This window comes from Charadrius vociferus, unplaced genomic scaffold (genome assembly GCF_000708025.1).
Source record: "Charadrius vociferus isolate BGI_N301 unplaced genomic scaffold, ASM70802v2 scaffold455, whole genome shotgun sequence".
Lineage (NCBI taxonomy): Eukaryota > Metazoa > Chordata > Aves > Charadriiformes > Charadriidae > Charadrius > Charadrius vociferus.
The window spans coordinates 1,952,053-1,975,379 of record NW_009648550.1 but is presented as its reverse complement, the minus strand read 5'-3'; the positions used below and the strand labels follow the sequence as shown (position 1 = coordinate 1,975,379).

The following is a 23,327-nucleotide window of genomic DNA, read 5'->3' as shown; positions in this document are numbered from 1 at the left end:
ACTCTTTCTTTTTTAATGAGTTCAGAGTGTGCTTTTTTTTAAAAAAAATAAACATAATTTTATCAAGCAGAGAGGAGAAACAGCGCACTCAGTTCCCCCTCAAGGATCAGACTTTCCAGGGAAGGCAGAATAAAGAGAATTTCAATTAGATGTGTAGAAGTGCTGAAATATCCAGGCCTGCCACCACTAGGATTTTCTGGACACATGTAGAAACAGAACAGTAAATCTATGTGGTGTAGCATTGTCCTGAATGGATTTGTTAGCTCACAGGCCTTTATTAGTTGAGGCATCTATACTCTGTGGTCCATTGCACACTGGAAAGATACTTTCAGAGACTGGACAGGACTATTGAAGTGTCTGACATATATGCATAATGTCTCTCATTCCCACTTCATGTGCCTACATCTTTGCATGGCTCTAAGCTGAATTTTTAGGTCTTTCTCTTTGTACTTAGTCCTATAAAATTCCTATAAAGTTGAATCGCAGAAAATGCTTGGATCGAGGATTTTTATTTCAGATCTTTCTCTATTTCTAATTCAATTAAATTTTCCCATTGCCTCTTAACATAAGCCAATTTACAAGAAGACAGTGGGAATACTTCCCCCAAGGCTTTAATGCTGTAAGTAAAACAATATACTCTCTTTACTTCTGGTTAGCTGTGGAGAGGCAAGAAAGCAGGTAGGAGTGTTAGGAAATGGTGGAGGGAGGATCCTGAGCTCAGTGGGAGATTCCTTAGCTCCTAGGCTTTACCACAGCTTCTAATGTCAGCTCAGTAAAATGAGCCAATAGAAATGAAACACTAAAGGAATAAATGGCACTAATCCCATTTATTAGTCTCAAGTCTCAAAATGATACAATTACTTCAGGGCTGTTCTTTTCCTTCAATCCAAGTTAAAGTACTTATCACATTCCCACAGCCTCAATGAATGGCAAGTGTATAGACTGGTGTTTGAGCATCACTGGAGGGGAATATCTAATCATTTCCCCTCCGTGCTTTTTTTTTTTTGCTTTTTTTTTTTTTCCCTCTTTTTTTGGCATGCCTGTATCTAAATGTATTTACTTTGCCTGGTATTATGCACTTTCAGTGTAATTATGACCACTTTAAACAGAATACAGGTGCCAAAGACAGACAGATTTTGGAAAACAGCTTGCAGAATACAACAGATGGTATCACTTCTGCCAAAATCACCCACAGTTTGAAAGCAGTGGTGGTTTTAAGGGCACAAGCTTCTCAGTAACCAGAACTAGAGATATTAACTGGTTTCCTAAACTTCTAGTTAAAGCGCTTCCCACCCCAGTCATGTGAAATAATTGCCATCTGTTAGGAATGCTTTTGGTGAGACAGGAGAAAAATAGAAACCTGCAGGGAATATTGGCAAACAGAAGGACTTATTTCTAAGCTTTTTACAGGCATGAGAATGTTTTGCCTTAAACTTATGGTATATATCTAGGTTCATATTTAAATTACCTCCAAAAAAGGTAACTTGGAGGGAGCAAATAGTGGGGCCCTAGAGTTTTCATCTGTTCATCTCTGCCGGTCCTGCATACCTTCTCTGTGGTATTCCTATAAAGGCTGGTAGCATGATAGGCCAAATAGCAGTTAATTCAATTCATACTTTTAACTTAGTTCTTCCTATACCTGTTCAGTGACCCTTTGTGACGCTTGATGAGAGAAATCACTAAAGACTGAGACAATTTTGAAACAATTTGGGTGGAATGGAGAAGGCAGAGAACCCCAAAACTACAAGTGTGTAATGATGAAAATTACACCAAATGATCTTCCCACTTTGCTTGTTAAGTGAATCTGCCCCTCAGTCACTGCTGAACATCTAAATTGGCTTCAAACAAGAAGTTTTGCTAAAATGTTCAAAAAGAAAGAAAAATATAAACTCATATTTAAAGCCCTCATCATATAAGAGGAAAAAATTCTTTTGTGACATTTATTTGCTTTTTAACAAGTAAACAATAAAAGCTATTTACCTTTATGTGTTTTACTCCACAGCTGACAATTCTATTTGGTTGATATTGATCCCAGGAAATATCGAATATCTGTTAAGAAATGTATTAAGCTGATATTTTAAATTATACAGCAATTGAATCTAGGGTCAGTTTGCTTTTACCAATTTTTAGGCATCATTTCTGTTGCAACATACTACTTAAAATGAAAGACTACTATTTAGGTAAATTTGGAACTCTCTGTAAACAATGATGAAGGCGAATATGCAGGCTTCCTTACATAGTTCTGTCGACACACCTCATTCCTGCCTTCACACTACCAATCTATTCTAGCTCCAAGATCTTACTGAATAAACAGTATTTACTGACTCAAATAAAATGGGAATTATGGTGTAAGCTAATGTTCCTCGAGTTTAGGAAAGAAAGGCCAGTACATTTATCCTTATTCGTTATTTTAGGTAAAAGGTACATTATCTAATTTAACCTGATTACCAAAAGACTTCAGTGACAAAACAGGTGAATATCATTCATCTGACCTAATCCACAGAGTTAAAACTGAATTTTTCATTTTGAATAAACTTACAGTGTACTCTATGACTGTGTGATTATGCCAAATGGAAAATATTGTATGAAGTTTGGAAACAAAGAGTTTGTATTTTGGCCCAGATTTTCAACAATATGTTATTTTTAGATTTTTCACCTCTGGTATTCAGCTTTTCAATGTCCAAGCTGAGAACCAATGAAGTTACCACAATCATTAGCTACTTTAGGAAACAAAAGTTTGCTGCTTTTAGGCCTTCAGCTGTTAAGTATAAATCACAAGAGAATTTCAATCAGCTTACAGGAACATATTCTCTTAAGCCTACCCATAATTCATTTTATACAAAAGGAAGAACTGTCTTCCTACAAAACATTTACTTTCTTTATAAACATCAGGATTTACAGTAGTTCAAGTACTATTTTATTTAAGTGTTGTTAGAACATACAAGATATTTCACCTGCAGAAATGCTTTATGACTCCTGGACACAAAATCATCAGAATTTGTGGCCTAATTAGATATGCATTCTTTCCCACTCCCTTTTCAGTGCAAAATCTCATTTTTCTCTGGTTGTGAAAGCCTACTTAGACTGAGATTTTAGTACTTCTTGCCTGTCCTGGAGTCTTCTGCTAGAACCTGATCTTGTACCTACTGAGGTCAGTAGCAAAACTTCCACTGACGTAACTGGAAAGTGAATCAGTTCTGAAAGAGAAATTCGAATAAGGACTAAGATTGTTGTGTTGGGAACATTGTAAGTAAAAATGAAGTACCAGATTTACTCAGATGACACACAAGATGCACATAGACTGTACGTACACACAAATTGTATATGCCGCTTTGCATATATAAATACTCCATCACGTGTAGTAAAACATTATAATACCTCAAAATTATAACATTCCAACATGTTATAAGATCATAATGTGGATAAAAGTTGCCAGAATGTGTTCATAATTTATTTTAATGTATGCATCTTTGTGCTTATATATGTTGGGGAGGTATTTTACTTTTGCTAAATCTGTTTGAACATTTCATGATCCTGAAAAGTATTCTAAACTCAGACCTGTTCAGTTCTCATATTTATAGACATTATTATGATCCTTTGCCTGAAGTTAATAGATATAAAAGGAATATTCATCCTAATTATATTTCTCCTACAGGTAACTGTCTTAAGCAAAAATAAAAGGGAGATAATTAAACTTTCCCTCAGGATAAAAATGTCTTTTTGACATATTCAGAAAGAACATTATCTTTTGTCCACTGAGCTAGCATTTCACACTTATATAAAGAACTATAAATCATCCTAATAAGTGTACAATTACAAAGTATTTCCTCCATGGGCTTGCCAGACAGTCAGCTCAAGAATCCATCATGTGCCTCCTTTATTAACACAGTGCTTTGTGCTGTGTCTGGCACAATGAGAAGAAATAAATACATTGTTCAGTATTTTAAAAGCCAGGTAGAATAATCAACATTATCTTTGGATTAACCTAATACAAACAAATACTACTTTCAATACACTTTTGGAACTCCCAGACAAAATTCAGTAAGACCTTCATACAATTACCCTGTCTGAATGGCCTGTTGCTGTTGCCAGTAGTTTTCCTCTCTTCCAGTCCCAAATACACACTGTATTTTTGGCATCCAGTCCCACGGAAGCTAAACGCTAAGAAAAAAAAAAAAAAAGTAATCCAGTTAACAGAAAATAAACTAAAAAATCAGTTTACTGTAATTCAGATTATTATGTGTACAAATGGATTTTCCCACGTGACTTGTGTTTGAATTATGTTACTAAAAGCACTATCAAGATATTTCTTGATATTTCAAGATATCACTTACCGTTTACTCACTGGAGAAAGCACTGAAATATCTAACCTTTTCTAAAGGTCAGCTTATTAATTTCAGGTCACTAATGCCTCAAGTACAATTATTATCATGAAAGATTTGAGGTGCTTGTTTCAGGTGCACACTCTTCTAGCATTTTGATCTATTAGCATGATAATAAAAGCGATTGGGAAATAAAAGCTCTCACTATTTCCAAATACAATTTTGTTCATTATGCTCATTTTGTTGAGCTTTAGAATCAGAATTGGATATACTTTTAATAATTGCCTTTTACATAGCTTGTCACATCAAATCACCAATTAAAATAACTAATAATTTAAACACTTTTAAATCTCAATCATGCAAGAAAGAAAAAGAACAAAATAAAATGGAAGGGAAAATCTTCCTGACTATGTTGAATTTATTAGATAGCAAAAAGTTCAGGTAGGTCTGATTCTCAGTTTCTTTGCACCCTAGTATTGACAATGACTACTTGAATAATTAGGGAAGGAGGGGAGAAGATGGATCACATAAATCTGCAACATATCCAGAAGATCAGTGGTTATTGTGGAGGTTGTAGGTTTTTTTCCCTCCCAGTGACTGTAGTAATTATGTCCAACCTGACGTGATTTCTATCAGAGCTTCTTATTTGGTGAGACATCTTTGACTGTTAGACTAGAGATGGCGGAACTGGGTGTCATGATCTGTACCAGTGCAAAGACTAAGCTAGTGCCAAATGTACTGCAACTGTATATAATGGATTTTATGCCAAGGCATGTTGGATAGGAATATATAATGGATATGTCCAACATATATTATAAAAGGGATATGCCTGAGTAACTTCCACTACGGGAAGATTAGAGACTATTTGCATGGGAAACAATCTTGTAGCTCAGTAACATGACTTCTTAAAACCAGCAGTATCTGTTGTGCCTGTCCCTTGTTCTTCTCATTGTCCTGCCTAATAACTTGCTATCATAAGGAATTAACAGTCTAACTGAAGCTCCTAAGCATTTTGCTCTATTATAGCAAAGCCTGCACTTCAGGAACAGGCAATAAATGAAACCTTTCTTCTTGCCTCAGAGACAAAAATCAGCAGATGAACCATCTGGTTCAAATGGACATGTTTCAGAGATCACACTGACCAGATCTTTTCTCTGAAGATTTGCTTCAAGAAGACGATTTGCAAACTGAATCTCTTCAACTGAACTTCCTTTAACTAAATGTCCACTATTTTTTGGCTCAAATTTTCAATAGGCAAATTGTTTAAAGTCTGGATACATCTGGGATAATGAAAAAAGACTGAGCCCACAAAGAAAACAAGTGTAATTACCAGAGTTTCTTCTAAAATGCTGTATTAGAAAAAACAGCAATTGCAGTAAGGCTATCAACTACTGTATAAATGAGGGAAAAAAATAATCATTATTCATAAAGAAACAAGAGGGTCTAGTTTTCATTTTGTACCAAATAATTCAGAGACCAGGTACTCCATGCCTTTTCATGCCATTTATAAGCAAAAAAACATAGTGTACATCTTTCTTATTAAGAGAGCCACTATCAAAAGCCTCTGGTTTAAATGCAGTAGGTATACATGCACCCTTCACCGTCTTCTTAATAGCTACAGTTCCTTCATTTTAGAGCAATGAAATACTAGACTTTAGTTTCATGGGAGTTGACATGGGAGTTGACAACATGCATCATGCCTAATGCAATACCTGAACTCTACCTAGGGAATAATGCATAACCCAATCAATATCCCACCAACAGATGTACAAAGAAATATCATATTAATGAAAAAAAAAAGAAACAAAACCCACCAAAACCATATTTACAGATTTATACTACAAGTTACTCTGAGTCCAGTCTACTTTTACATTGTCTTTCACTGAAAGAAAAATACCTGAGGTCTTGTTAATCAAACTGTGTGAGAAGACTTGATTATGATATATTATATGAAAACCTGTTTGAAGACTCTCCATATACAAGTCTTTGAAATGGTAGATAAAGGTAGGTTTAAAATTTGGAGTTCTATCACTAGATGTGATAGAACTCCTAATTTTTTTTTTTCCCCCGAGATGTGTACTGAATATCTCATTTAACCTAGGTCAACATGCTTAATTATTAGACACATGGTAATGAAGGAAAAAGAAAATCTAATATGGGAAAGAACAAACATGCTCCTGCCAGTTACCATCATAAAAATATTTATTTTGAGAAATGACTATTATTGTAGCAAAAATAAGTTTTATTTGCCCTTGAGCAATCTACACCTACCCAGGGATTTGGATGTACTGATCAAAACACAAGATATTTTTCATGGAACTTTCATCGATTCCAACTTTTTCTCACCTCCTTTATACTCTTCTCTTCACTATGGAAACCATGGTAGTACTTACAGCATCTTTTAGATTGATGTGAACAACATCAGACCTGAACTGTAACCAGCAGTCAGGAAATTACCATTAGTGGGCTAGATGGATAGTGAAAGTACTAGGGGAAATTAAGAAATATTTTATATTTTCTTTTAACATAGGTCTACTGTGGAAGGTCTCCTTCTGGCAGAAAAGTAAAGTGATAAATGCTGCATTTCCTTTTCAGTTGAAACACACTTTTAGTCCTCCTTCTGGAAAAGAATTTGACAGAATTTTGTTCAGAGAATTCACAGAACTACCAGAAGAAAACTGCCAAGGAGTTTATGCACATAATTAAACAATTCTTTTTAAATCTACACAGATTTAGAGGATCTGGCTAAAGAAGCCTACTGCTACCTAATGCCAAATTTAGAAATGTAAGCATGTATTATGGCAGTGCCCTCCTCACTCCATTTAAAAAATATATTTTCAGAAAGCACACAAAAAGTGTTCACCTAAAATAACTCAGAACAGAAATTGAACTGTACAGTATTGGTGAAATACGTCAATATAAAAGACAACAGCTTTGTAGGTAATTCTGTGAAGGGTAGATGTTAGTACTTTCAAGGAGAAACTGCATTTAATTCCTTATTCAACAAAAGATATTTTTAATTATAGGCAAAGGGACAGCTCTTCATTAAACATTTGAACAAAGTGCAGCTTCCCTCCCACCAAATGTCATCTCCTGGTCATACAGAAAAAGCCCAAACTAAAATAGCAAACTTTTAAATAACAACAGTTCTGCAAGATATTCAGCTCCCATCAGTACTTTTAAAATACAGTATTAATTACAGATAATGTACAAAATAGGAAATTTACTCAAAATATATTTGTCTCCAAACTGAAAGCTGTATTGAAGGTATGTAAAATAAAGCAAGCATATAAGCTATCACCTGATTTAAGCTGCATATCGATCTTCTCCATATATTATAAAGGATAGCAAACCCTGTTTACTCTCCATTATTCAGTTTGTGGTAAATTATACCAGGGAAGCACTGCAGAGACAACTAAGCTGTCTCCGGGCAGCATCAGCTGAAGTCCAACAGAAAGTAATATTTCAGAACTAATTCATTTGAGTGCCTGAAACAGACACCCCAGAGTTTCTGGTACAAGAATAGCTAATTAACTTGGCTAAAATATAGATACACAGTGTAACTATTTCAGGACCTATGGTAAATCCACATAGTGGAGCTGTGCAGCACTCAAAACAGCAACTACACTTGGAACCAGAAGCTGTGCACAGTGGAGTGGGAGGAAGCCAAGCTGACTTTATGGGGATCCAGCTCAGGTAGAGAAGCAGAATTATCTGGGCTTTTACGCAGTCTACTCTTATTTAGAAAGTGGACAGCTGACAGACGTAGCAGAGAAAATACTACTTGTCTTATTGCATGTATACCTTATACAGCTGTTGAATTTATTTGTATTTGGGGGCTAAAATACAAATCTTTCTTGGATATTAATAGACATTCAATATAAAAGAATGAAAGGTATGCATTGGAAGGAAAGGTGCAAGCAATGTATGTGAAGTCTGTTCTGTCTTATCAGAAGGCGCCAGCTCCCTTTGGTGTGCTGACTAAATAAACTGGAACCACTAGCAGCTCTGCATTCCAAATACGCAAAGCCTTTCTACCATGCCCTTTAATTTTGGCTCAGCATAGCAGCTTCTTCTGCAAAGCCAGAAAGAGCAGCAAATTCCAGGATACATTATCCATATTTATGGTTTCCAGTATTGGTCTTTCTCCAGATACAAAAGTGTTCTGTGCAAATTTTTATTTCCAGAATAAACTGCAACTTCTCCAGCATTTCCAGACACAGAACGTTACAGTTCTGCAAGGTCAACACAGCAGTAAGTTCACTTTTTAACTACAGCAAGGCACCCAGCAGGATTTTCAAAAGAGGCTCCACCTTTAACTCACACTGACTGGCCTCTTTGGCGAGTCTTTATTCCCATTAGGTGGTTAGATAGATTTTGAAAAATGATTATCCACCAGTCTTATGAAGTTAAAAATGAGGAAAAAAAAATGAAGAGCAGATATTTCTAAATTAACAGTATCTTAAAAAATATTATAGCATTAGAAGTTCTGTTCTGTTGATTTGAGGGTTTTCGCATCCAATTTTTTTATTCCACAACTCCTAGGAACTCCTTTTCTTTAATTAAAATTGGCACAGGAGATTTCGGAGGAAATGGCTTTACTTTAAGAAGACTGGAGGAAGATGGTTGAAAACTAGGCTTAAAATAGGAAGCTAGTTCCAAATTTTAATGAGAAAATATAATCCATAGTGCTGTTTAGTAATTCAAGTTACCCAATGCTTTTTAAACATTTTAAAGGCAATTGCTCATGTTGGTGTTCCTCATTTCAGACTAACCTTTAATCTGAATATACACAACACAATGCACAATAAAAAGTACTTTTGCTTCATGTGAGAATATGTTTTATGCATTGTATGGTGAGTTCTGATCTCAGAAAGGGTAATAAAAGCACTGTGTGGTCAGTGGAAGAGTAGCTAGGCACATGATAATAAAGCACTTCTCAGTAGACGGCTAACCATCTAGTACACGATTTTAAGCAAACCACCTAAAGGCAGTTCTGCCCTATTGGGGTGCAATTCTGAGGTACACAAGCAAATACAAAAGCCAATATGGATCTGTGCAAGAATCCAGGTATCGGCTAATCGAAGCGTTCCTAAAAATATTTTAGCAACCAACTATGAAGTATAACCACAGTGTTACACCAGAAAATTCATGTGGACATCAATAACGACAAAATTGCATAGATAGATATTTATAAAACTATGAATGTGAAATATTTCTCAGGTATCCACAAATCATAGATCTATTTTCCTCCTACTTCATTCACAACTGAATGTTTTTAATAGTTCACCTCCAGGGGAAAAAAAATAAATCAATGTGTTTAGCTGTGAATAGCCCACCATTTACCTATATTTTAAATTTTGTCTCAAAATATCATATAATCTAATAACATTGTACAAAGCCACACACTCTATGTCCTAACCCCATTATTCAATTAAATTGACTGGGCACTGCAGCCAATACGATTCTCTTAAGCAGTGAGATTACTGGAGTTTCTCTGCCAAAAAAGCTGCAGGATTGTGAGGAGTCTGCCAGGAACCGATCTCTTTGAACAGCAGGTGACAAATAGGTAGTGAAGCTATTACATTTGAGCTACAGAGGGCCATTTCTTCTGTGGATATTTGTCCAACACCCAATGACTCTGCTTGACTTGAATGCTGGGTTGTGATTTTCATTTCAAAAACATCTTCTTTGAAAGAGTTGTATTTGCAGCCCTTGCATTAAAAATTTAATTATAATAAAGGTGTCAATACTAAAGCTATATACCTAAACACATAAAATACTTTAACATGCATATCTTCTAGAATCAGAAATCAAACTAAATTCAAAACACAGAAAAAGAAGATATACAAACCTGGCCATCTGAATCAAAAGCTAAGCAGGCAACTCCATGTGTATGTGCATCCTTAAGAACAGACACAGTCTGTACACGGTAGGAGTCCCAGATGCAAATGTAAGGGTCCTTCCCAACCTGCCCTGTAGCTACTAAAGTTTTATCCGGGTGAACTGCAAGGCTGAAACAGAACACAGTTTAAGTTATAATACACTTTCTGAATGAGTAAAATAGTATCAAATATAAAAATTAAACTAAAAATTAACTTAATTTTTTTTTTAACTCTCAGAAACTTCAGCTCCTTTTGATTTATTGGAACGATTATATCAACTGTCTTTAAAACTCAGTTATCGCATTATTTACTGCTATCTTAAAATAATGTTTAACTGAGACTGACATGGCTAGTGCAGAATACAATTTATCATGTAATAATATTTTAATTAGAAAATTCAAGGAAAACATAACCAGAGAATTTTTGAATACTTTTGATCGATAAGCAGAATGAACACACAGTCTTTTATCTTAGTCTTTCATAGCTTTATATAGTCAGTGGACGATCTTCTACTATTTATTCCTCTTTCACGCATCAAATATTCTGAAATACGGACCAGTGGCTGAATAACGGCTAGTTTTCACTATGAAAAATATATGCAAGAAATCCTCTCATCTTTACATGTTTATAGGTGGTAACCTCACAAGAAACAGAGAAATAAATTGTTTCTCCTATATTTGAAGAAGAATGATATATGTATTTTAAGATCTACTTTTAATTACTGGTGCCTCAGGAGAGGTAAAATTTACTGTATTAGTTTACCTAATTTTCTGTAACAGCCAATTAGAAATAGTACTTTGCACAAAAACTGACACATCAAGCAGTATTTCTACTACTTAAATCCAAGAAAGGTACCACTGTTTCAAAAAATGTTTCCCGTTTTTCAGGGATTAAGTCCACTGGTGTTCAGAAGACTTGCTTTGAGCAATTCTTTCTTTTGTATTTATTAAACATAGACCACTCAACTTTTTTATTCTCTGTATTATTTGTACAGAGGTATGTTACCGCAAGCTGCATTCTAATGCAGGCTCTATTAGCAGAACCAAGCTACATTTCTGTTCACATTTCCACAGTATCTTTTTCTTTCTCACCCCTGCCCAAGTGTGAATACTAATATTTACTTCCATTTTGTTGTTTTGGGAGTTTTTGTCTTGGATGTTAAACATTTTCTGGAACCAAGCAGTAGCATCGTTAAACTGAAAAAAAAATTTCCTGGTCACTCAGAACAGATTTTCATTGTAACACAAAAGACAAAAGGCTGCCATTTAGCAAACTTCATCCCACATTAACAAGAGGAACGCAGACTATCAGTAGTGAAACGGTACCAGAAGCTGCTCTTTGCCATTACTCTGAGCTATTGTCAAGCTACCCTTCAACCCTTGAGGTATTCTCTTTCACAAAACCCAGAGGATCTAGTTTGAAGTCTAGCTTGGGGATGTTAATAATAAAAAACCCTCCCTAAAGTAATATGAATTTACACGGTTATCCAGGAAACAAATTTGAACAATGTCTGAGTATATGAGCTACAGATGGAATAAGGAAAAATATCCTATTAATAAATTGACATTCAATGGATGGCTTATGGCAGCTGAATATTTATTTTATCCCAGAAGTAGATAACACTAATTTTTAAGAAGAAGTCATCAAAAAACTTAAGGAAGTTTCAAAAACTTATGTTTTCATGTTAAAGAACAATTCAGGCAAAAAGAACTATTTTAGCACAATGCCCAGTAAAACTGTTTTATCTGTTCCTGCTCATTCCTCCTTTTCTTCATAGACTTGGATTCTACATTATACTGTGTCAACTAGTTCACCTCAATTCTAAACCTATAAGGGGAATAAGGGCTGACTCTACCATACTTAAGCTGTGATACCTATAATTAAGCTAGAATACTTTTCTTCAACAATAAAAACCAGATGGAAAGGATTAATTGGGCTCACTGCTAGAACAGAACTGCAGCTTAATTACATCTACCGCTGTTCTGTATGGTTTGACTTTCACATACTAAAATTTCCTGGTTTACATTTTGTATTTCCATTCCTGGATATAAGGTTAAGAACAAGAACACATTTCCTACAACATAAATATGTCTGTACTGAACGTATCTGTTATTTGTTTTATCCTTTTTGACACATGAAATCAACTCATGGGGGAACTAAAATTAGGAACTAATATAAATTTTTGGCACCTAAATAAGTAGTCTGATTTTTCAGAACTGCTAGGGACACTCATCTCCCGCGAACAGCCTTTACAATGCACTATAGCTGCCTACGTTCAGTCTGGCTGTTAGATAACCAAGTGTCTATTTTTGGTAGAGAGAACAGTGGGTTACAGAGGAAGGAAATGGAGTCCAATTTCAAGAACAAATCTTGGTGACTGTCTGATACCTGTATATATGATTTACATGTTTGCTGTGAATTAAAATATAAAAATTGTATGCGCAACTATAAAACATGCAGTATGAGTCTGTCGTGGTTTCAGCTGGGATGGAGTTGTCTTTCTTGCTAGCAGCTGGTGTTGTGCTATATTTTAGATTTGGGATAAGAAATACTGTTGATAGCGCACTAATGTGTTTGGCTGTTGCTCGGCACTCAAGGCCTTTTCTGCTCCTCACATCACCCCGCCAGCAAGCAGCCTGGGAGTGCACAAAAAGGTGGGAGGTGACACAGGAGGGACAGCTGACCCAGACTGACCAAAGGAATATTCCATGCCATATGATGTCATGCTCAGTGTATAAAGCTGGGGGAAGAACATGGAAGGGGGGGACATTCGGAGTTACGGCATTTGTCTTCCTAAGAAACCATTATGCGTGATGGAGCCCTGCTTTCCTGGAGATGGCTGAACGCCTGCCTGCCGATGGGAAGCAATGAATGAATTTCTTGTTTTGCTTTGCCTGCATGCGCAGCTTTTGCTCTACCTATTAAACTGTGTTTATCTCAAACCACGAGGTTTTTTCCTCACTTTTACTCTTCTGAGTCTCTCCCCCATTGCAACTCGGGGGGAGTGAGCGAGTAGCTGTGTGGTCCAGGTTGCTGGCTGCGGTTAAACCATGACAGGTCACTTTCTGTCTTCAGATTCTACGATTTCCTGCTGGCAAAGGTTCCCTGCCTTTTAAAATGAGTATAAATTTCCTTGCTTGTGTTTTGATTAGGTGCATTTCTTCAACCTTTCTAAGCAAACATCCTATCCTGTGTCTAAAGCACTTATAATGATACCACATCACTATTTGCACCGCTGGAAAATACTGAAATACTGTGATAATGAGCGCAGTATGAAAATATAATGAGAATAGATTAGGCATTCAAACAACAGCAATTTATGGTATAGAAAAGTATTTATTAGGGAATTACTGCCTATTTCTTCCAACAGGAAGAACATCTAGAAATACAAAAGTCTTTATTTTGCAACCAGATGGTTTTCTGCAAGTCACAGGCAACAGGTCTGCAGATAGCTGTTTGAGATGCATTAAGGTACATCAGAGCTGTTTGACTAAAGCGAACGGCTGGACCACTTAAGAGCATCTCTGAGCAAGTCATCAATTTCTTCACTCCCACGCTTCCTACCACACAACTTTACCCCCCTAAGACCATAACTCCCTTGCTCTGCTCATCCACCAGAGTTTGCACAGTCTTATCAGTGGATGTACATTTGCAGACCTATTCTCAGTATTGAGAACAGGTAACAGTTCCAGTACCTAATAACAATAACAAAAATAAACAAACTGGGAAAACAAAATCATTACTTTCCTCTTAAATTGATGAACATTTCTCTTAAACGCAATTCAGATAATTCCCATGCTTTTCCCATAAGCGTGGCATACAAATTATACTTGCAAAGACTTTACCTTCAATGAGCAGTGAGAGCAGGGCTGCTGCATGAGGAAAGATGAGCAGGGAACCAAGGGCAGCTGTGGCCCATGCCGTGCCCTCACTGACCAGGGTGTAGTCCTACAAGATCTAAATGTGCGGGCAGAAGAAATTTCCCAAGAAAATTTCTCCCCGCCTTCCAGGTTTGTGGAAAAGGAATTGGACACTCTCTTGCTAGAGAGTTGGGGTGGAAATGGAAAGGATAAAAGTAGCAGCAATTGCTGCTGGTACTGCTTGCTGGTAGTAGCAGTCACTTCCCCATGCAACTCGACCTTCTCTCTGTGGGAACAGTTACAGGAGCAGATGCACATGTAGGGTAAGAGGCAGAGATCAACTGCTTTGGAAGTGCGTGTTCCCTTCCTTCCAAGGAAGGCAAAGAAAGCAAGGGGATTCCTGGCAGACTGCTGTTCTGAGCAGCTGAATGCTTTTGTGTTTGCCTAAAGCTGTGAATTCCAAAAGTACTCTGACGTGTTTGCAAAAAATGTCTTTAATAAAAAGTGCCTCAATAGGCACATCTTTTAAGCAAACAATCCATGCAACCAATAAACTTTAGGTAATATTTTAACATTACACCTTATTAATAACAGGTCTATTAGGAAGAAGAGATTTCAGGGAACATTTCCTTTTCCCTCCCTTCCAAGATCAACAATTCTGAATCTAGCATCCAAGGCTGGAACCCTGTTAATTTAGGATAATTAAAGATGCCAGTCATGTGTTCCAGCAGGGTCTGATGAAATGCTTTCTAAAAGTCATTAGTGGATCCATCTGGTCTAGGGGGCTTGCCAGATGGTAAACTCTTACTACCTCCAGAATTTCTGTTGTAATACTATCCCACTCCAAGATTTTCTTTTTCTTTTACAATCACATTAGAATTTCCAGGGACTGAAAGTATTTGTTTCTTGTCTATATTGTATTTTTTTGGTTTTCTGTAACAGGTTCCATACTTATATACATATAATACAGAATGTAAGTTTAAAGCCGAGATGGAACCAAGTAGAAAAGTCTGGATATGGAATGCAAACTACTTCAAGTAGTTGAATTGAATATTAAATTGTTTAGTTGAATATTACATTGTAAGTTCTGGATTTAAATTGTTGCCAGACTGTGGATAGAAAAATTTTTTCTTCACAAAGCACATAGTGAAGATACCAGAGAATTATACGTGCTCGAAAGAATGGGTGACTGGGAAGAACAAAAATGGTTGAGGAAATTGATGATGGCTGAGGAAGAGAAGTTTTAAGGACAGAAGGGAAGGCTCAGGGTGGGTTTAATGACATGTCTTCCTGAACATCAAAAGCAGTTATAGGGAAGGTGGAGGTACTCTTTTCACAAGGATGTACGATGAGAGCACAAAAGGCAAGAGACACAAGTCGCTTCATGGGAAATTCTGTCTGGATACAAGAAAAACATTCTTCACCATAAGAAGAATTAAAGAATGGGATAGGTTGCCTAGAGAAGTGGTAGAAACCCCCTTACTGGAAATGATTCAAGACTTCCTTGGCTTGAAAGGACCCTGGATAATCTAATCTAAGGCCGTGCTCTCAAGAGAATGTTGGACTGGATGATCTCCAGAGGCGCCTTCCAAATCAGACTTTTCTATGATTTCAAATACTGAAATACATCAAGAGAGTCTAAAGGAATCAAAGTAAAAATGCATTTTGGCTCACAGCAGTTCACTCGCATTAGATAATTGCTCCTTGATGCTGCAAAAAGAAAGCAACTCCTGTTATCTTCAATACATACACATGTAATTGATAGGTTCGTTGAGATCTTGAAATGGGTGTATCGGATAAGACATAGAAGTTTAGGACTCACTATTCTGGGTCTCTTAAATACATTGCTGCACTATCCTATTTATCAGGTAGTCAAAATACTTTTTCACTGCAGCAGCCAAAGGCTAAAAATTTGCTTTTATAGTTTAGAGTGTAAAATTGTTCAAGGTATGTTTTCTATTTATGAATGCCATATTAAATTAAATGTTTTTATAACCATCCTATTTACAATTCTTTGATTAACATGAATCAAGCAAATACATTTTTCATACAAACTAAAACTAGCTTCCAGAATGTCCCACCTGACAAATAAGAATTGATTTTTGAAAGAGAATATAAACACCTACAGTTCTGAATGTAGTCAATGCAGACTCTGATTGAAAATCACAGTGTTAGATGGACTTGTCATCCATCTCTTGACAATGCAATTAATTCTCAGTGCTAGGGCCGTTTTGCACCTTAAAGCAGCATGCAAATTTCATGCTATCCTAAAATAACTCTAGATAGTTAGACACTGATAAATTATCCCCTACTTCAAATCCATCCTGTTTTAAATTTGCAATAACTTTCATGTTTAGACAAACCTTTACAGAATTATGCAGTTTTATGTAACACAGTGCTATGCCAGGATAATGAAGACTTGGGCAGAAACATGAGGTAAATTTAAAATCAAATGCAGATACCATCTGTATATGATTAATTCTCTTCAGAAATAAATGAAAGAATTTATGCTCAAAATCTGCTACAAACCCTACAGTTTAACAGAACAGAGAACACAGCAGGTATTTTCTCAGAATTGAGGTCAAACTTGTTGCAAAGTACTCAGGGCACTGACTGTGCTATGCTTGAATGATGGAAAGATAAATAACACAGCTACATTTTTTTCTTAAGACTTTTTCTCTGTAGCAAAAAATATCTCCGAAGAAAAAATATTTCCAAGAATCTCCAAGTCTGCCCCGAAATAGGCCATTACGTGCCAGTAGGTATTTTCTTCTTGGTTGCCTCCTTCTGCTCCACACTGTTAGTTCTCAGTCCAGAAAGAAGTCACACTTTCAAGATCCTGACAAGCCAGCAGGCATGTCTGAAGACCAGGGATCTTTTTCAGCTACATTCTACCGCTCCCACAGTGCTAAGGACAGAGCTATCTTCACGTGTCAGCGAAGAATGCAAACACTCTTTCATGAATTCCTCATTTCACAGAGCAAAAGGAGTGTCTAGTCCCAGTTGTGGGGTCAAAAGGGAAGACTATAACTCAGTGTTCAGACAGAGCAATATTATTAGCAAAATAAGGCAAGATGCAGCGTGATCCCTATTTCTGAATAAAACACAAAACATAACCAAGCCTAATTAAAAGGACCAATGGAATAAAGACTAGCAGTTAAGTGGAAGCAAACATGGGGACCTGCAGGAGCAAGGGAAAAACAGGAAGGAAAGGGGAGCTAGGAAAAAGGAAGGGGAAAAAGGAAAGACCAAAGCAACCTGCACAAACCCCACTAGATCATGCTGTAAAAATGGAGAGGAATTTTAGGCAGAAAACTCCAGAAATCTGACAGGCTTATTCTGCATATAATCTCCTCCCAGGTTACTTTCTGACACACAAACACCACAGCTATAATTTCAGGAAAATCAATCTCAATAACGAAGGAGATTGCCACTCATGCACATACCCAGCTCCCAACCTTTTGCTCTTCCAAGTGCAAGCCTGTGACCCCCACAAGCAGTAAAGAGCTGGCCGGCAGATCACACACCAGGATGACCAATTTTATTTGGCATGTACCACAGTGCAGGTGACAAAGGCTATGGGATTGCACTGCAGGCATGTGAAAAGTCTCACTGGGAGAATAAAGAAAACAGCTCTGATACATGCAGACTCTCTGTGTGTGCATATATATATATGCATGTGTAATAGAATTGATGCACACATGCATACAGATGAATTACTTTTTACACATGTGAAAATATAGCTGTAATAGTACTTTTAAATATACAAAATATTGCCACCCACTTGTTGCAAACAACTCAAGTACAGAACATATTTGTCCTGAAAAAATAAGAACATAAATGTTAATGGAAACACCACTCAGTAAGGGCAATAACAAAATTTTAATTTACTGGCTTGATTTTTATACGGTAATACCTTGCTTATTCATAGTACAGAACAGTGTATGTATATAGAAATACGTTTCTAAGATCATCTGGCAAATAAAGCATTTTTTAGGTCTAAGTTCTTACCAACTATTCTACTGCTTGCTTTCCCCTTCCATATTCCATGTGTAGGAAGAAGAGTGATAGTTAGAGGTTCTAGCATTTATTCGTCACTCCGCACTGGCTTTCTACCTAGAACAAGTCATTGGAGGCTAACTTTCTCAGCAGCAGTTTCTCAATTTGGTGGCCTGCCTCAGACGGCTACCATCTGGTTATCAGAGGAAGTAAACTCCTACAGTTCTGAATGAAGTCATTGCAGACTGTGACAGAAAATCACTGTGTTAGGCTTGGCACTCGTAAGTGGTCCTGGCCACAAACCGAGTCTAAGTTTAACCATTTATGAAGTGGATGTGCAGCTCAGCTGTGCTTAATAAAGGTCTTTGAAGCACACACATTAATAGCTGTTGTTATGCTAAAGTATACTTGAAGCGTCCTGGGAATGCAAGGGGTATTTTGACAAGGATTTTGTTTCTGACTATTTCCCAGAACACAGGGTAGGGTAGAATGGTGGGGGAAGCAAGCAGTTATAACTATTCCTGCCACTCTCGAATTACTTCTCTTTGTCCTTGAGAAATTACTGCTGACCTGGTCCCTATGCCAGTGTTTGTTATTCAAACCTAGGGAGTTATTCCACCACATTTCAATAAAGTTTGTTTGGCTGCTCAGTGCTCATTAAAAGTCTTGATAGATTGGGCCCATAAGGCTCTGTAGGTAACCTTGCAGAACATGGAATTTGTGGTTGCACTTCAGAGTTACAGAGCTGTCACAGAGTCAGGTCAGATTTAACAACTAAATTGCTTTTGATCAAGTGATTAAAATTTCCCGAATAACAGAAGGGAAAGAAGTAAGAGAAGAAAGCCTCTTGAAATGTAATGTTATGAGCAAAAATGTTCTGCACTTTAATTAGCTCCAGCTCTGATTTACAGTCATATGCATCTGTACACAGAGAAAAATTTGGCAGATTTAATAAAAGAGACCAGCACTGCAACACAGTCCTACAGCATCGTGGTTCCTCATCACACATGGCTGCAGTAACACAAAGGTCACAGAGTTCCTCCAATGATGTATTTTTCTCATGCATATTTATTTCATGTATCTCTCATGGATATTTTGTAACTCTAGTTACAAAGAAGTCCTAGGAGATTTTATCCAAAGCCCATTTAATGACATTGAAAGTTAAGTATAAATAACTGTTGATGTCCTCATGAATTATGTTTTTTGAGCAACAAGTGATCAGGGAAAAATATGCAGTATTTTTTATTAGCTTCACTACACCAAACAGACCCTACTGTATAATTCTGAACTTAAACTACCATATAGCAGTTTTCTCCTTCAGCTTTCGCATGCATGCATAGTTTCCAGCTTAGTTTAATTATATTTGCATTCACGATGATGCTCGCAGCATGCTGCAATATCTGAAAATAACCCCCCAAATGACACAACTATGAAATTTCCAGAACTTTTCATGTGTAGCATGGTATGACTGTTTTTTCAAGAAAGACCTAAAGATATACTGGAAAGAGAGGGTCTTGGCCCATGTCGAGAGAAGTACAGAGATGCTGCTAAACAAACATAAGCTGGATAAAGTTGTGTGATGTGTGGGGTTTAGCCAAAATAGCTATAGTAGTTTTTCTGGTCATAAATAAAACTGACATTTTTTGTTTGCATGTGTGTGTCGAAACAGAGCAGGAAGTTACCAAACTATAAATTAGAATGGAGAGGGAATAAACTTTTCAGATACTTGAAGGATTTCTGGATAACCTGTTGCTGCACAGCCTCATTCTTTGCCCTGCTTGAAAATCATAGGTGTGCAAGTCTGAAAATCATCACAACCACTAAAAAATGAGAGGTAATGAGACTGTAAGGACTTTGCCCAAAAGACATGTAAATAAATACCCAGGACAGATACACATGGCATTTCTTGATTTAAGTACTGTGATTTGACAAAATCAGTAGGATGGACCTGAATCAATCAGTTGTAAAGAAAAATGTAGTAGGAATGGAGACTGAAAACAGAGGGTCAGGAAAAGCTATATTTAGTTCAGTATTGTATTTGCCCCCTAATCTATTTTATGTTTATAATAGTTAAATGGACAGTGTAAAATATTTTGAAATAAATGCACAGTAACACATCAAGTAGATACTTGGTCTATGATGTTGAGATAAAAATAGCAACATAAGTATTGTCAGGTTAACTCAATGATTTTTCAATACATGGAAAAGTAATTATACACTGCAGTAAATTTAGTATTGCTCAATAGAAACTAGCAAAATTTTCATGTTCGTCTGGCATAAAGAATTTTAAGGCCAGTCTGAACACTGTGATTGAAAATACAATTTATACATCAGATAAAATCTGTAAGTTAAGAAATCATGGCCGCTGCCACATATTGTAGTCTCCTTGATTTCCTGTGTTCACCCTGTTTCCATCTGAGTCTTTTGAAATACAAGATTCGAAGTGCAGTCAAAACAGGTGACACCAACTGTGTATTGCTGCTAGTAATCAAATTGTTTATTTTTCTGATTTCATCACACTCTAGGGCTGAAACAGCTAAAAATGGACTGAATGTAGCTGTGGCTTTTCTCCCAAATGCAGAGATGTGATCATAATTCAGGAAAAATTAAGCCAACAGCTCTAAAACTGGTGGTCACAATAAACAGCAAATATCTGTGCACTAATTAATTGCCCACAGCATGAAGATGTCAATCAAGTTGTACTAGTGTTGCTGCAGATGGGTCTTATGCTTCACAGCCCAGCTGAAGGTATTCTTTCCCAAGGCTGATTCAGTAATTAACTGCTTTAGGATTTCCCAGATCTACTCTACCTTTTGTGTAGCTAACAGTAATCAGTGAATATAGCTATAACTATGCAGATAACTCAAGACACAATCCAAGTCAAAACATTTGCAGAAACACCTGAGAAACAGGAGAGAGGAAATGGGAGGAAAATCTTGGAAATGGGACGGACAATAGATATAGCTAACAAAAAGAGGAATCAAGAGAGCGCTACAAAATGAATAAAACATAGAAGACACAGTAAAAGTAACCAAAAAGCCCAGAGAAGAACAGTCAAGGAGAAATGGGAAATATTTTAGAGAACAAGGAAAAAAACCCCAGCCACTGTAATAATTCTTCTGGATCACTCCCACTTTAATTTTTAGTTTAAGAGATTTGATCTCATCCTGTTTAAAATCTCTGGGTATATTCACATCTATGACAAGTTGTATGATCTGATAAAACTTATCGGATCTTGTTGAAACGGTCACACTGGTATAATAATATTGTTTCCATAGGTTTGCCTTCAACTGATTAGCAGAAATAAGGATTTTAAGCCTAAGGAAACAGTTCTTACTCCAAGTGCGATGAAATGCGTGGTGTTATAGCTGCATCTTACTCAGGCATTCTTCTCATGATAATCATGTCATATAACATTTTGAATTTAAGAAGTAAATGGAAAGAAGTAGGGAAGAGCAAGAGCTTGATTCAATAACATATCAAATGAATGCATGCCCAGATGCATTTGATTGGTCAGAAGCAGATGATAACACTTTTTATGCAGAAAGTCTACAGATGTCTACGGAAATTTTAAATGTGGCAATACTAAATGGGGCTAGAGAAAAACATTAATTTTTAGATGCCCTAGACTATGGAGAGTTTTCAGTGCTACCAAGAATGCTTTTTTCCCCTTTGAACATTGCCAGCTGACATTTCTCATCTCACAGAAATGCAAAGCCAAGACCAACAACCCTGTTACTTTTCAAAAACATGGTATTGCACATCAGATGATCATCAGATCATCCTGAGGGACACAAAAGAATTTTCCTGTGGTGGAGAAGGGATTAGATTTAAGTTTACTTTTGTACTTTCTGAATAACAACAGTCCATATTCTGTGGCCAGTTGTACCTATGTAAGCTAGCAGACCTCTAGGTATAATGAAGGGCAGAATCTTTAACAGTCTATAGGAACTGGAAGTATCTACATTAGCCAACTACTGCAAAAAGCAGTTAATCTTTTTTGACCATGCTGTAGTAGAAGACATGTAACAAGTGTTGGCTACATATATGGGTATAGTCCAGTTTTAGGACTTCTGCTAGGCAGCAATAAAATTTCATTAGACTTCTAAGTCAGTGTGGTTAAGTGTCCAAGATCAGCTATGCTCTGTTGTAATTCCGAGTCGTATTTCTGCTTTGCCTAAACTGAGACACCTTGCTCTGTAAAAACTGCAAAGTGGACAGAATTGTTAATGACATTTTGTAGTAGTCTATGGAAAGCTCATATTCGCTTTGGTTTTCAGAGAAATTATTTTCCCCTGTACTTTAGAGCTTAAAAAACAGCAGAAACAAGAAAGCAACTCTTGTATGATTGTACAAAATTCCGACTCTCTGTTTGGCATGCTGAAGTGAATAACAACTATGATTACATTGGAGCAGAAAATACTGAAGAGCACACAGAAACCATATTTAACATTAAAATGGGTCTATACTCTAAATTTCTAGTGACAGTGTATCAGTAGCAAGGTCATGAATATCAGTTTTATGAGCACTCTTGCCAGGCTTCTGAAATTCTGTTTCACCAGCTGTGTAGAACACAAATACAAACACTAATCCTAAATATTCAACAATTGCTTTTAACAAATACATATTATAAACCCATTTTCCCTTTTTCTAGCAATTAAAAAACCAAAAGGTTTCTATACAATAATCCATGAAACAATTTTACTTTTTGAGAAGTGCACTTATGAAAATAAATAAGATAGTTGTTAGCTTGCTTTGTATTGTCTGACACAACCTGAAGATTGTAAGTATCAAGGATCTCTTTTGTATGGGATAGAATATACAAAGATTCTGTATCTCAGTTTCCAGTTACCATGACAAGATGCTGCTAGAGCACATCTAGCAGTAGACTTACATGCTAAACTTACATAATGAAATTTATCTAGTTTTCCAGAGCCTATTCTAGCTACCATATACAAAAGGCAGGTCACCCAACTATAGCCTATTATTAAACAAAAAGCACCTAAGTATAAATCTTTTTTAAAACCAAAATAGAAAACAATTAAGGATTAAAAAGAAAGCCTCAGTTTCACCATACTCTGGTATACTGCTGATGATGAAGTTATGCAGCATCATGGTAAAACCAACAAACTGGTTCACCAATAACGTATCAATACTCTGCATATAAAATCCCAAAATGTGAGCAGCAGAACACCAAAGAAACACACTTAGAAATTGAAGCTGATCAGAATTTTCCACTGCTTACCTTTTAGCCTTCTCTC

At 36.5% G+C, this 23,327-nt stretch overlaps 1 protein-coding gene across 1 annotated transcript in view; it reads right to left on the bottom strand.

The window, feature by feature from the left end:
- EML6 (echinoderm microtubule associated protein like 6) overlaps positions 1–23,327 on the bottom strand; it is a 116,766-nt gene that overhangs the window by 69,957 nt on the left and 23,482 nt on the right. The window contains exons 2-4 of the mRNA XM_009886007.1: positions 10,177–10,336; positions 4,063–4,161; positions 1,981–2,049 (exon numbers count right to left, since the gene is read on the bottom strand). Of these exons, the coding sequence (XP_009884309.1) occupies positions 1,981–2,049; positions 4,063–4,161; positions 10,177–10,336 (328 nt within the window). The remainder of the gene's footprint in view (positions 1–1,980; positions 2,050–4,062; positions 4,162–10,176; positions 10,337–23,327) is intronic.